The sequence below is a fragment of the Dermochelys coriacea genome, chromosome 8 (genome assembly GCF_009764565.3).
Source record: "Dermochelys coriacea isolate rDerCor1 chromosome 8, rDerCor1.pri.v4, whole genome shotgun sequence".
In the NCBI taxonomy this organism is placed as follows: domain Eukaryota; kingdom Metazoa; phylum Chordata; order Testudines; family Dermochelyidae; genus Dermochelys; species Dermochelys coriacea.
In genome coordinates this window covers 63,452,475-63,466,750 of record NC_050075.1, presented here as the reverse complement: position 1 = coordinate 63,466,750, position 14,276 = coordinate 63,452,475, and the positions used below count along the sequence as shown (strand labels likewise).

Below are 14,276 nucleotides of genomic sequence, written 5' to 3'. Positions count from 1 at the left end.
CAGCTTCCCCTCACCCCTCATCAGCCAGAACAAGAACGCAAAGGCATGATCAATGAGACAATGGCAACATGGGCGGACAGGCCTTCCATGTGGATGCCATAAAATTCATGGGTTTATCTGAGGATCCTCTTCACCCTCACAAATGGAGAAACATGCCCCCTACTTATATCTGGTCCACAAATCACTCCAGCCCCTCCTAAACTTGCATGAAGGGGACAGAGAGTTCTATTTTCCACAGTTTAAAAGTTAAGGAAATATTTACTTTCCCCCATGCATGTAGTTGTGTTGGAGGGGATGGCTTGCTCTATGAATACAGGACAGGAACACAAATATTATATATATAGTTGTTTTTTCTACACATATGCCACTAGTCTCTCACTAAAATAACCAGACATATCCCTATTAGAAGACTGGAACTGTAGTTTGGTGCTATCTTTACTCCTGAGATTATGGAAATTGTACCTGCCAGTGCTTCCTAGGTCTGCTTGATAGAATTACTGGTATTTTCAGCACTTCCTTCATGCTTCATCCTTTGCAAGTACCCTGTTTTTTTGTTCATCTCTTTAGATTGTTATATTAGATCACATTTGAAAATACATTTTCTTAAAACAAAAAATGTGTATGCCCTTTAGTGATGAGAATTTATGTATCTAAAATACATGCTGAATTAGTTGGTCAAAGAGATGTGGCTTCTTTTGAATATCTCTTTTTCTCAGTGCCTGTCATAACTGAATTAGTCTGCACAGTGTTAGACGTATTATATAAAACAGTGTTACCTAAAAAATTAACTCCTGCCCATTCCCCCCCCCCAAAATCTTTTTAAAATTGTGTTTCCATATACATCTGGACATGGGCTTTATGTGTGGATTTGTTGACTTCTGGCAGCAAGGAATTAAACAGGGGCTGTTCCAGTCAAAACTACACACCTGCAAAGATTGATTGGTGAGTTCCGGATTTTTTATTTTTAAAAAAATAAACATAACCGTGATCTATTTCAGGTACAAATACCCATATAATGTGATTTCTTTAGTGCATATGCAGAAAGAAAGTTATGTGTATCAATGAGGGATAAACAGTCCATAGTAGCTAAACTGTCTGAATCCTACAGCCTTTCTGGACACATTTGAACTATGTTGATGAAGCCATAAAATTCCTTCAGAGAATTTCTTACCCTACAGAATTAATTTCACTCAGTAACTGAGTTCCTGGCAAAGAAACACACCCTTCCTGCAGGATTGGTTGGATTTTAAGGCTCCAGAACTGTGGGAAGAAGTCATCTCAAATACCAAGTCTTTGGAGACTCAAAGATGGGTTCAGTATTGTGAATAACTGCCTATATCTGGACAAGTGAATACCACTATGTTAGATGCAGAAGTCATGACTTCCAGATGATCAGGACTATTTGGATTCTAGACATTTATGTTCTTACTGAGATAGAAAATACATGATTATTATATAGTTTATGATAGCACTGACCAATGGTAATGCATGCCTACTTTCACTGGTACTGTATCAAGAATGCTTTTTGTTTTGTTGAAATGGTAACTACTTAATGAAGGAGATGAATTTCACCAATACAAACATAGTTTCTTAGGAAAACATCCTAAATAATAGAGTTTTGCAACTGAAAAGAGTAATTATTTCCAGTTTCAGAACCAGTGCAAATAAATGTTCACTAATGTGGATACTAGTTAATAAAACTATGCATCTGTACATAATAGAAAGCAAAGAGAAAATACTGGCAATACTGATTAGATTTGTTTTTTCTACCACAAATTAATAGTTTCAAATGAAGGACAGTTTCCCTCTGCCTCTTTCAAATGCATACATCATATTATTTCCTCTAGTATCAAAGGACCTGAACTAGTGTTCACTGAAATCTACTCTAACTTTTGATTGATTTCATTGGCTGTAGGATTAGCCCCCCAAAAACTCAGTGACTGGTTCTAGGTTAGAAAGACGATTGGATTGTCAATGCTGAGTGACTAGTTACCCATATAAAAATATGGGGAAGTGATTAACTATTTTACACCACTCCAAATACTGATCATCTGGCTTTTATATTTAATTATGTTAAAAATGGCAGCTGATGCAATGAAATTAATGGATATCAATCCCTTGACTTTGTTGGGCTTTGGATCAGCCCCATAAGCACCATTTGATGAGTGTCACATTTATTATGTCATTGTAATTCAACAGGTCTCCTATTATTTGGGTGAACAGAAGCTTGCCTTTATGGGGATTACAGGTAATGTATAATTAGGACATTTTTAGCAATTATATTTTTATAGCCCACCTGGATTTTTAATCCATCTGAGAAGCTTTTATATATATATATATAGAGAGAGAGAGAGAGAGAGAGAGAGTAGCAAACAAAATTCTACTTCCTTGGCAGCCCACTATAGTTATAAATCTAAACAAATTAAAGTGACTTAAAGCAAACTCAGTTTCAACCTATATGATAGTAAGTGTTACACTGCTCTGGAACAGTGGTTCCCAAACTTGTTCCACCGCTTGTGCAGGGAAAGCCCCTGGCGGGCCCGGCTGATTTGTTTACCTGCCGCGTCTGCAGGTTCGGCTGATCATGGCTCCCAGTGGCCACGGTTTGCTGCTCCAGGCCAATGGGAGCTGCTGGAAGCGGCGGCCAGTACATCCCTTGGCCCGGGCCACTTCCAGCAGCTCCCATTGGCCTGGAGCAGCGAACCACAACCACTGGGAGCCACGATCAGCCAAACCTGCGGACGCGGCGGGTAAACAAACTGGCTCAGCCCACCAGTGGCTTTCCCTGCACAAGCGGCGGAACAAGTTTGGGAACCACTGCTCTGGAATATGTATATTTATAGTGAAGCATTGTACGTCAAGAGAATAAGAAAGTTTTAATATTCTGTAAGTAGTTTTCCTTAGAACTAAATTGGACCCAATCTTGCAGCCTTTACTAAGAGCTTGTCTAGCCCTCTCATCGACATAGTGCTCTCTACACCAGGAGTTAGATCAGTATAACTGCGTTGCTTACGGGTGTTGATTTTCCACACCCAAGCGACATAGTTACACTGATGTAAGTTGGTAGTGTAGACCATGGTTGAGATTATAAGGCGACATCTATACTACCACTTATGTTGGCAAAACTTACGTCACTCAGGAATGTGAATATTCCAACCCCAAATGACAGAAATCACACCAGCATAAGTGGTAGTATGCACAGTGCTATGTCGGTGGGAGCTCCGGCACTCGTTGGGGGTGGCTTAATAATGCTGATGGGAGAGCTGACAGCACCAAGCGGCTACATCGGTACAGCTATGCCGCTGTAAGCTCTCTACTGTAGACATAGCCTGAGTTTCAACTTCTTTGCCGGAAGACTAAGCTCTTGTAATGGGTTCTATATGGGACAATACCTTCAATTCACAAGGAAGCCAAAGCTACTCCAGAATATGGCAGTCCACACAGTAAGTGGAGAATCTTGCTATGAGTACATTACACCAGTGCTTTGTGATCTGCACTGGCTGCCTGTGAGTTTCCAAATGCAGTGTAAGCTGTTGGTTTTCACTCAAAAAACCCTAAGTGGTATCGGACCTGTCTATCTGAGAGATTGCCTTTCCTCGCTGCTGCAAGAGAGATCTACGGTGGCACTCAAATTTGATCATCCTTCCCCTCAGTAAAGAATAATGGATTGCTACTAGGATATTCTCTGTGAGGGGTCCTCTCGTGGCTTTGACAGATGATCCCCATCTTGGTCCAAAATAGTGGATTTGTTAGCCTTCTAGGCACACTTCAAGAGGAGGGAGATATTGTTTAAGAAATGTCATTTCAGGTTTTCCTTTTTCAAATCTGAGTGGCACTATTATATAGTTTATTTAGTTGTATTATGTGGGATTGCTGCTGGCTCTTGTCTGTTAAATGGCTTGTCTTTAAGTAGGTGCCTTTATGGTTTCTAATCTAAAATAAATAAAAAGTTATGAGATTTCAGGTGCTCAACACATTGGAATCAGGCCCATAGTTATTAGATATTTCTGAAAATAAGCTATTGCTTTGCATTAAGTTAATAAGCTATTGCTTTGAATTAAGTTAAGAGCAAAACTTTGAAGATAGTTGTGGGAGTTCTCCCTAAATAATTCATTTTTCTATTAAGGATTCCTGAATCATCTAATATAATTATGCTATTACATTTTTGCACTACGCTCAGTACAAATACGTTATGGTGAATTCTCTCTCTGTATAATACAGTTGTTTATTAAAGCAACATTTCTCTGATGGAGATAACTTTTGAATATTTGTTTAAAATATGCAAGGTCTGAGCAAATAAAGTTTGACGTAGACATCTAGATTACTTTCTCTATTTATCTTAAGCTGTTGAGACATAGCCTTAATAGTTTATGGTGCTGGTTTTCAACTTATTCTTTCACTGTAAGCTTATGCTAGTCAACGAACACAGGAAGATAGATATAAACACAAAATAGGAGGAGATATATATTGTATATAAAATGTTATATAATAACAGCAAACTAAATTCCACTTTTATGCAAGATAAAAAACTTCACTTTAGCTGGAGCAATGTTACTACTGTAAGAGTGAAATGTTTTTGTGATTTTTTTTAAAATATATTTTCTAATTCACACCATCTATTTTGAATCTTGATAATGTAATTTCAAGTCCAAGTAGTACAGGATGTTGAGCTTTCATTAGTAGTGAGCATTAATTTTAAATTAGGAATAGAGACTAATGTGATTCCAGACTCCAGATTAAGTTATACAAATGTATAAATAGTAAAATTTTTAATGTAATGTATGCACAAGCTTAAGCTGGTTTTGTGATTAGATTTAAAAGACATTGTGGAGTATATATGCAATGTGTAAACCAAATAGATATTTACTAGTTTAAGACAGGTCACTGACTTTGTATATATGCCCATTAGTTCAACACAAACTGATTTAAACAATGAAATTTACCATCTCTCTTTTGCTGTGTTTTAAGACTTTTTTTGGGGGAGGGGGAGGTAACAATTATGACCCACACACATACACTAAGAAAAATAACATTTCAGTGTAATGTTTGGAAAAGGTCATGACTTCCTCCCACCATTTGCCTTATTTTTTAAACACATTCCTTATACTTTATCTTCTCAAAATGGGACAAGTTCTGGAAGTTGCCAAAAGCCTGCCAGTTGCAGCATGGCACAGAGACAGGTTGCTTTTATTTGACTTCCCTAAAAACGCATGGAGAGACCATTCTGGAGACCTTCTGAAACAATATTCATGGAGGAGATTTTGAGGGCAGTGCCTAGCAGACAACAGGACTTAGGACAAGTGCAGGGTGTAAATACTAATGGATCGTTCATAGGAACAGGGCTTTTTTCAGCACATACTGTGATAAGAGGTTTTAAGATTAGAACTAAGCTTTAGTGCTTAAAGATAGGTTGAGAAGATTTCTTCACCATAGATCAGCTAGTTTTATCTTTAATCTTTCAATTTTATTCTTCAGGTCCTTTTTACTTTAATTACATTACTAACTCTGTATTAACATATATATTTATATATCATTATGTTAGGTTTCAGTGGCTTTGATAAGTCTGTTTGAAACAATGCTGCTGGGTTATCTGAGCTACAAGGTAAGGCCTATTGGATTTATTCTTTGGAATCAATTCTCCATTTGATAGATTTCTCTTAATGCTAAGGGGAGTTTATACATGCTCATTGACCAGAGACAAGATCCCTTTGTAAGGCAGTTTACTATTTACAGGTTGACAGAAAGATGAAAATGATTATCTTCAATTACCTGTGACTAATTGGTCAAGAAAAATGTTACTTATAATTACACTGAAGTGCATGACTCATTAATGATTTATGAAGTTTACGATGGGTCTGAATCAAAGCCCCTGAAGTTAATGGCAGTCTTTTCATTGACTTCAGTGAGATTTTAATCAGCCCAATGCTTACTTAAGAAAAGCTGTAGAGGACTGAGAAATATCATGGTACCAAAAAGGTGAAGGAAGAAATAGGCATCCAGATGCTCAGCTAATGTGAGTCGTCCCCATCCCCATCAAATTTAGTGGCACTAGTTCAATTTACACCAGCTGAGGACCTGACAAGTAGCACTGTTTAGATTTCTAATGAATATAGAATATAGATTTGCCAATATAGGGCAACAATTTGGGGGCAAATTACTGTAGTCTTTTTTCTGAAGATGTGTTATCTACATCTCCCAACAGGTGCCAAGGTCATTCAGGAAATGGTGTTGATTCAGCAATTCCTTCTGATGCTGGAGTGGCATTAGGGAGCACTGTGCTGTTGGAAAGGCTATCTTTCATGAAAATAAAAGCCATGGTCTTGACTGCTTTTACTTCATTACAAATCAGACAGCACTTTTCAGAAGAATGGGAGTGTTAGGTGTTACATTCTAACAATGCACTCTGCTAATTTAAATGTTCACATCCTTTCATTTGGATAGTGTATTCTTCTCTACTTCCTGCCCTAAGCCACTGGACAGGCTGTCAGTTAACAGTGAAAAAAATACATAAAAAACATTCATTCCAGCTGTGGCTGCATTTCATTAGTGGGTGAAGTAATAAACATTACTATAAGGAGGAGGGAGAAAAGTTATTCTCCATAGCCTCTGAGGATAGGACAAGAAGCAATGGGCTTAAATTGCAGCAAGGGCAGTTTAGGTTGGACATTAGGAAAAACTTCCTAATTGTCAGGGTGCTTAAGCACTGGAATAAGTTGCTCAGGGAGGCTGTGGAATCTCCATTGTTGGAGATTTTTAAGAGGTTAGACAAATACTGTCAGGGATGGTCTAGATAAAACTTAGTCCTCCCACGAGTTCAGGGGACTAGATTAGATGACCTCTCTAGGTCCCTTCCAGTCCTATGATTCTATGATTTATGTATGTCCAAAGTATTCAGGGAGCCTTTGGAATGAAAAGCTGTAAATAGGCACCTTGCCCCAGATCCACAAAGGTATTTAGACTCCTAACTTTAATTTATGTCAAAGAAGTTAGGAGATTAAATACCTTTATGGATCTGGGCCTTTGGTACTTTTGAAAATCCCACGAGGCATCTTTGTTTAATTGTCTAAATACCTTTTGAAAATCTGCTCCTTTGGCCTAGCAATGCTGAACAGAACAATGCCTAAACACCTTTGAAAATCTGTGACTAAAATTATTGCAAGAGGCAATTGAAGAAAGTAAATGTAAAGGCAAGAGAGGCTTACCTTTGTGTCTGGGCTTAAATGGTATAATGCAAAAGCAGAAAGTCTGATAGATCTATAAAGGATGGCATATTGTCTCAAACAGCCTTTCTTCTTTCTCAAATGTATTAGGTATCATAATAATCAGAGCAGGGGACTGGAAGTCAGAAATCTTGAGTTTCACTTATAATTCTTCTACTGCCTCTCTGTGTTGGTTAGGGACAATTTTTCAAAGGTGTCATTTTGGGGAGGGAGTATAGTCATATCTCTATGGTCTTATTTTTCAATATGTGGAGTACCCTCAACTCTTTCTGACATCAAGTCAAGTTGTTGCTGAACAATATCTCTGGAAAACTTTAAAAAAAAATCAAGGTTCAGTTATCTGAAATTGGGCACTCAGGAATTGAGGCACATACAAATAGGACAATTTTGAAAATATTTGGGCCATATTTGTCTGCACCTCAGCTATTCCAACTCTAAATTAGGGATCTTTGCAAAATGCTTTGAGATCTGATGATGATTGCAAGAACAAAATATTATACATTTGTCTTTGGTTTTTCCTTAAAATGTCAAGTTCTCATTAGTTATGTTTTTCTAATGTTTTGGTCAGAATTTCCTCATATAATTTGCCCTTTAATTTTTATTATGTGCTATTACAGTGAATTGTAAGAAGTCTGCATTTTGAGCTGTTTTGATAAAACAGTAAAATAAATGTCACCGAACAAAACAAGAAAAGGCTTTATTTAAAAAGTTTAAATATCTCATTGTGTGAAATGAGAGCATTTTGCGCTTTCAGTCTGAGTCAATGGTATTTAATAACTAGTCAATCCATCAGAGTCACAGAGTAATACTTGATAAGTATAATAAAGTGATGATTGCCAGAACTGTTTTTCAAAAGAGTGTAACATTTTTCATAATCTTAAAACTGGCTACTAAATTATACCTGATAAAAAGCAGTTAGTACTGTTTATATAAATTAGACATTGTCCATTATAAATATAAGTCTCTTGGTGGAAAAAATAGTAAAATGAAAAACAACTGGTGCCAATATACTGTTTATAAAGCAATGCCACTTTTCATTCTAAAGTTATTGGGCCAGATTTTCTAGGGCCATGAACTTGTGTAGTTTACACCTGTGCAAACTTTATATAAACAACTATTTTATCTAGCATTTTATCCCTACGCCCACTTTGCACCAGTTTAAATGAGTACACAAAAGCAATGGTGAATCAGTTCCCTAAAGTAGTTCTTTATATCCCTGGAAAGTGGGTATAAATCTCTGCCATCCTGTTTTGGTAGCAATTTATATCCACTTTAGAAGTACAGTAAATTACTATACGTAAGAATGGCCATATTGTGTCAGACCAACGATTCATTTGGCCCAGTATCTTTTCTTCCAACAACAGCCAATACCAGATGCTTCGGAAGAAATGAACAGACCAAGGCAATCATCAACTGATCCATCTTGTTGTCCATTCCCACCTTTAGGCAGTCAGAGGCTTAAAGGCACCCAGAGCATGGGGTTGCATCCCTGACCATCTTGGTTAATAGCTATTAATGGATCTATCTTCTATGAACTTATCAAATTCTTTTTTGAACTAGTAATAGTTTGGCCCTCACAACATCCCCTGGCAATGAGTTCCGCATGGTACAGGTCAGTGGAGAATCAGTCCCATAGGATCTGATAATGAGAAGTTGTACATTTCCTGAAGTGATTATTTTTATATCAGAGATCTGCATGGAGGCTAACCGTCCTACTTGATCTGTTAATTTTAGGGCAGGTCTCTCACAATAATACACATATCTGCTCCCCTTAACACTGTCTGCCAGACTCAAGACAGATCCTGTGTGATAGGACACAAGCTTTATTCCAACAACCTGCAAGATTGAGAACCAGGTAGCAGCAGGATCTGCATGTCCGGAATCCTGAATAAAGAACTTCCTTTGTGTTTAATACACTTGTGTCCTTTTTTCTCTCTTATGATGGACACTACCAATACAGTGAAATCTGTAGCAGCTGATCATCCTTTGTTAGGAATCATAAAGAGAAGTCCCCTAGAAAGTAAAATAAGCGAAGATATTTGTTCAGTAGGAACACATGGTGGGTGAGTTTATAATGAATTAAAAATTTGAAATTCAAATTTCATTTAGTTTTTTATTGTGCCCACAGTTAAATACAACCACAGCTTTTAATCATCCTTCTCCCGTCACTTCTGTGTACAGTTACCACGCAGAACATTTAAAACTATCCAACTATAGTCTCATTCATCTGTCAAAATACAATTCTTCTGGCACTATAGCAGCAGTGGCTTCTGGAGATGAAGGTGTGTGGGGGGTGGGAGGAGAGATTAGAGAATTTCATTTTTGCACAACAAAGTTTGTATTTAGCATTCAGTGACTGAGTCCAATGATATAATAATAAGGATTAATTAATTTGTTGATATAAATGTCAGATCATTTATGTCTATTTTTAATTTATCCTACTACACTTCAAATTCTTGAGATATTGACACGATCTATTCCACAATGTACATGCTGCAGTATTACATTAACTAGTATGAGCTTCATGAACTTTACCTTTGTGAAGAGTCACTGGGAGCTGGATTCACAAGAGGACTTGGGGGACCCACTGGGATTCACAAAACACTGCCCTGCAACCCCCAAACCTTGTAGGTGCTTAAAATCGCCCGCACCTAAATTTTTGGCATAAAAGTTCCCTAAGGGACCTTTGCTTCTGCCTCTGAGCATATGCAGCACACTCCTATGCTAGGGGTCCAGACACCCAAGCCCTAAAGCAAGACACAAAGCGGGGGAAGATAGGTATTCCTCTGCCTAACTCACCTGCAGGGCCCAATCTGGTAAACAGGTTCAGACCTCGCCTGCTAGATTTGGCACCTTTAGGTGATCTTACACAAAAGAGGGGGTAGAGAAGAGGACCTCCCTCTTAACCTTTAGCCCAGCAGTGAGTGTTCTCATCTGGGATGTGGGAGATCTCAAGTCCAAGCTGTCTCTCCACCTGAGAGGGAAAAGGGATTTCAACTGGGGTCTACTGTCTCTCAGGTGATGGCCTTAGTCACTGAGCTATGGGATATTCTTAGTATCTCCTGTTGAAGATGTTCCACTATGAATACATTTTTAAAAAGTCATTGGAGCAGGTGGTCTGGATCCTGGGTCCCCTGCCCCCAAGGTGAGAGCTCAAACCACTAGACTACATCGTTATTCACATACTTTCTTGCTCTCTTTGGCCCAGTGTTTAATCCACAGTTCAACAACTTCAATACTGAAAGAATCACTGAGCCAAATATCACTGCCTACTCCACAGGGATAGCAGACTCCTGACAGAGTGATCTGGAGAGAGCTCTGTGAGGGAAGTCTCATGGAGTTTTTCCCTGCTGCTGGCCCCTATTTTAACTTCCTTGATATATAAACAGAAAAAAGTGTTATGTTCTCTCATTTACCTAATCTATTGTTTTCTCCCCACCCACTCACCAGTGGGAACACTAGTGCCAAATCCTTCAGTCCCTTCACAGGCAAGACTCCCAATGACATCAGTGAGAGCCTTGCCTACCACAGGATTAGGCACTTGGTCTTTTCAGATTGTTGCATATTTGTACATAGTTTGGGATGAATGGTCTCTACTGTGTAACTCAGTGAAAGTCTGTTTCTGAAGTTTCGTATGTTTTGATGTTTTAAAAAGGGTAACATCTGGGAACAAGTTTTGCGAATACCCTTCCTCCTGGAAATAATCAACGCTGTTCCCTTTATCATTACAGTAAGTATCTGAATTAAGTGTCAGTGTCCATACCTGGGTGGGATTATGGGTCTGCTGAAGTCTCTATTGACCCGTATGAGTGATGAGCAGGCCTTATTGGAGAGGCTAATTTATCAAACTATGTTTTTCTTTTTGAAAAAAAAAAAGAATTTTAAAAAGTCACACAGCCAACAATGCAATGAGCAAGATAAACCAGTTAGATGTAAAAGAAAACTTGCATGGTAAAATGTTATCTACACTGTAAACTACCTATCTCAGTCACATGCCTTTGGGTATCATATATATTTATACAGAAAGGAGTATTGTAGTTACCAGTTTTTACATCAGGAGTACACAATTTTATAAACACTGTATTGGATGTAGTTTCTTGGACAGAAAAGCTGTTAAGATGTATTTGTGTTTATTTCCCCCTCCTCAGATTTTCTGGCCTGCACTAAGAAACATATTTATTCCAGTATTTTTAAATTGCTGGCTTGCCAAACATGCTTTGGAGAACATGATTGTAAGTATGACCAAAAATAGTTAGGCAAGAATAACTTTTTTTAAAAAATATCCATTTCTGAGTCTGTTGTCTTCAGCAAAGCTGTTGCTTTCTGGTCAGGGGATTGCACTGAACAAATTTGTCATGGGATTAATCACTTTCACAATTCAATCATGGAAATGCTTCTACATTTTGCTGTATCACCATTTCATATCAAATTTGGAAATATTTTCCAGTAGTTCCTCAGCTGGTAGAAACTGGCACATCACTGACCTCCAACAAGGGAAGTTCCCAGAATGGCTAACTCTTATGCCACTCACATGTATTCTCTGCATCAGGGGTCTAAAGAGCTGCTATGCTCCAGTTACTCCTGACTGGCATACAGAACCATTTGGGCCAGCTGATTAAATTTAGCGCAGACTCCAGGATGCTCTAAACTATGCCAGGGTGGTCAATGACCCAGTCATGGAAATCAGGGAACAACAACTGACTCCTTTGCACCGCCCACTGTGCTCAGCAAATTTTAAGTGTGTTTAGGCCATTGTATCTTATCAAAATATCATGGAACTATTGTATAGGATCAGCAGATGCATTATTTAAAAAAACATAACCAACCTGCTTTTTCTGTTAATATAGAATGATCTCCATAGAGCCATTCAACGTACACAGTCTGCAATGTTTAACCAAGTTCTTATTTTAATATCCACATTGCTGTGTCTTATCTTCACCTGGTAAGTAGCAGATGTTTATTATTACATATTACATTTTCTAATTTAAGCACACTGTATTAAAACAGATATAGTAGGAATATTGTTTGTTAAGAGATAATGTTGTTTCCATGCAAGGTTTTAATTAACAGGTGGGTCCAAGGCAGTGTTGGTGTAGTGAAGCTGGGTGAAAAGGGGGCTAGAGTTACTCTAATTCTTATGAAAATGAGACTTGTGCAAACACATCAATAGAAAAAATATAGAGCCCTACTTCTGATCTCAGGGAGAAAGTTACTCAAGTACATTGGGCCCCCTGCACAGCTCCCCAAACAAGTTGAGCCCTACAGTGGGGCTATAAAAGGGAAGAGGTTGGGGCTGGAGTGGCACCAAGTGGGTCTTCTTGTCCCTGTGCTCTGTTAAGATGCTCTCCATTGTAGCCTTCGTTAGACTGGTGGGACAGGTCAGGGAAAGGTCCACAGTATCAATACTTTGGCAACTCAAATGGTTCAATACTAAGTGAGTGCAGAGAAAGTGATAACATTTCAGTTCATGGGTTGGAATAGCAGCTTCAGTAAGGTAGCACTACAAACCAATGGCCTACCTAAGTATACTGACTCCTTTCCAACAGCAGAACTCCCTGTCAAACCTTTATTTCTCAGGCTGTTAGGAGACAGTAGAGAAGGAGAAGTGAATGGAGAGGACCCTGTGCAGAGCAACTATAGTTCTATCATTATTTACTGTGCTAGCCAGAGTGCCTGCGGTGTCACTGCATTGATAAAGCTCAGTCTGTCATTCTGGAGACACTGATTTGATTTTCTCCTGCTTTATTTCTCCAACCTAATTCTTCTGCTAGCCACTTCACCCTTATGGTCAGGATAGAGTAACACATGGCCTCTTTTAGTTCTGCCATTAATGTCCGTTCTTTAATCAGAAGAATTTGCACTCTCTAGTAGCTCAAGGAATATTTCTATTTTTACTCTCTTCACTTACAGCCACATAACTGCATGAGGCCAGATCCTGCAGTCCTTTTCCAGCCAGAATTCCTATTCAAGTCAAAATTTCTCATTCAACTCGCATGGGACTTTTTTGGCTGTGTAAGGACTGTGCCATTTGACCCACACTGTACATAATTAGGGCCCTAACAAAAATCAGCCCTTCCCCATGAAATCTGATCTCTCCTGCTGCTGGTCCTTCCCCCGCATGACTGCCCTTGGTGAGGAGATCAGATCCACCTCCAGAGGCAGCACAGAAATGGGGGTGGTACACCCTCACTTGTGCACTGCAGCAGCCTGGGAGCTGGGATCTGGTTCCTGCTGCAGCTCTGGGTGCCGAGCTCCTGGCTTCCCCTTCCTCCCCCAGCAGCTCCTGCTGGGGTGGGAGCTTCTGTTCCCAGTGGCTGCACCTGAGGCAGACTGGGCTCGGGGCCTCCCCTGCTCCAGCCAGAGCTGGGGGCTTCTGCTCCCTGTTGCTCCAGCCAGAGCTAAAGGCACCATCTACTGCTCCAACATGGGCAGCCTGGCCACGGGACTTCCCCAACCCCAGCTAGGGCAACCTGGTATTGGAGCTTCTGTCCTCCCCCTGCCAGAGCGGCTTGGGGCTTCCACCCCACTCCCCTCCCCAGCCAAGGCTCAGGGCAGTCTGGGCTTGAGGCTTCAGCCTCGCAGCTGCAGCCGGGACTTAGAACTTCTTCCCTCGGGGTCCAGCCAAGGTTCAGGATGACCCAGTTGCGGCTTCCACCCTAGGGCTTCTTCTGGGGTTGGGGCACTCATTTTTCAAGGGGGCCCCCAGATTGGCATGGGGCCCCTGCCTTAATCTGTCACTGGCCTGGACTAGCAGCCCCTGGCTGGGGCACTCCTAGTAGCATGGGGGAGATCATACCCACCTCCACCTCCCAGAATCTCCTTGACTTGAAGGAAGCTCAGAGAGCACAAAAGTGAGAGTGACAATCTTGTGATCTCCCCACATAACAACTTTTCAATTGCAACCTCCCTATGATCCCATTTTGGATCGAGACCCTCCCCAGTTACAACACTGTGAAATTTCAGATATATACATCTGAAATCATGAAATTGACCAATTTTAAAACCCTCTGGCCGTGAAATTGACCAGAATGGACCGTGAATTTGGTAGGGCCTATA

The 14,276-nt window shown here is 39.8% G+C and overlaps 1 protein-coding gene across 4 annotated transcripts in view; it reads left to right on the top strand.

Moving 5' to 3' along the window:
• Positions 1 to 14,276, top strand: part of KCNT2 (potassium sodium-activated channel subfamily T member 2) — a 288,779-nt gene that overhangs the window by 86,692 nt on the left and 187,811 nt on the right. For all 4 annotated transcript variants that reach the window (XM_038413119.2, XM_038413120.2, XM_043490799.1 and 1 more), the window contains exons 4-9: positions 886 to 942; positions 2,200 to 2,248; positions 5,543 to 5,602; positions 10,876 to 10,950; positions 11,369 to 11,452; positions 12,068 to 12,162. In XM_038413119.2, coding sequence (XP_038269047.1) covers positions 886 to 942; positions 2,200 to 2,248; positions 5,543 to 5,602; positions 10,876 to 10,950; positions 11,369 to 11,452; positions 12,068 to 12,162 — 420 coding nt within the window. The remainder of the gene's footprint in view (positions 1 to 885; positions 943 to 2,199; positions 2,249 to 5,542; positions 5,603 to 10,875; positions 10,951 to 11,368; positions 11,453 to 12,067; positions 12,163 to 14,276) is intronic.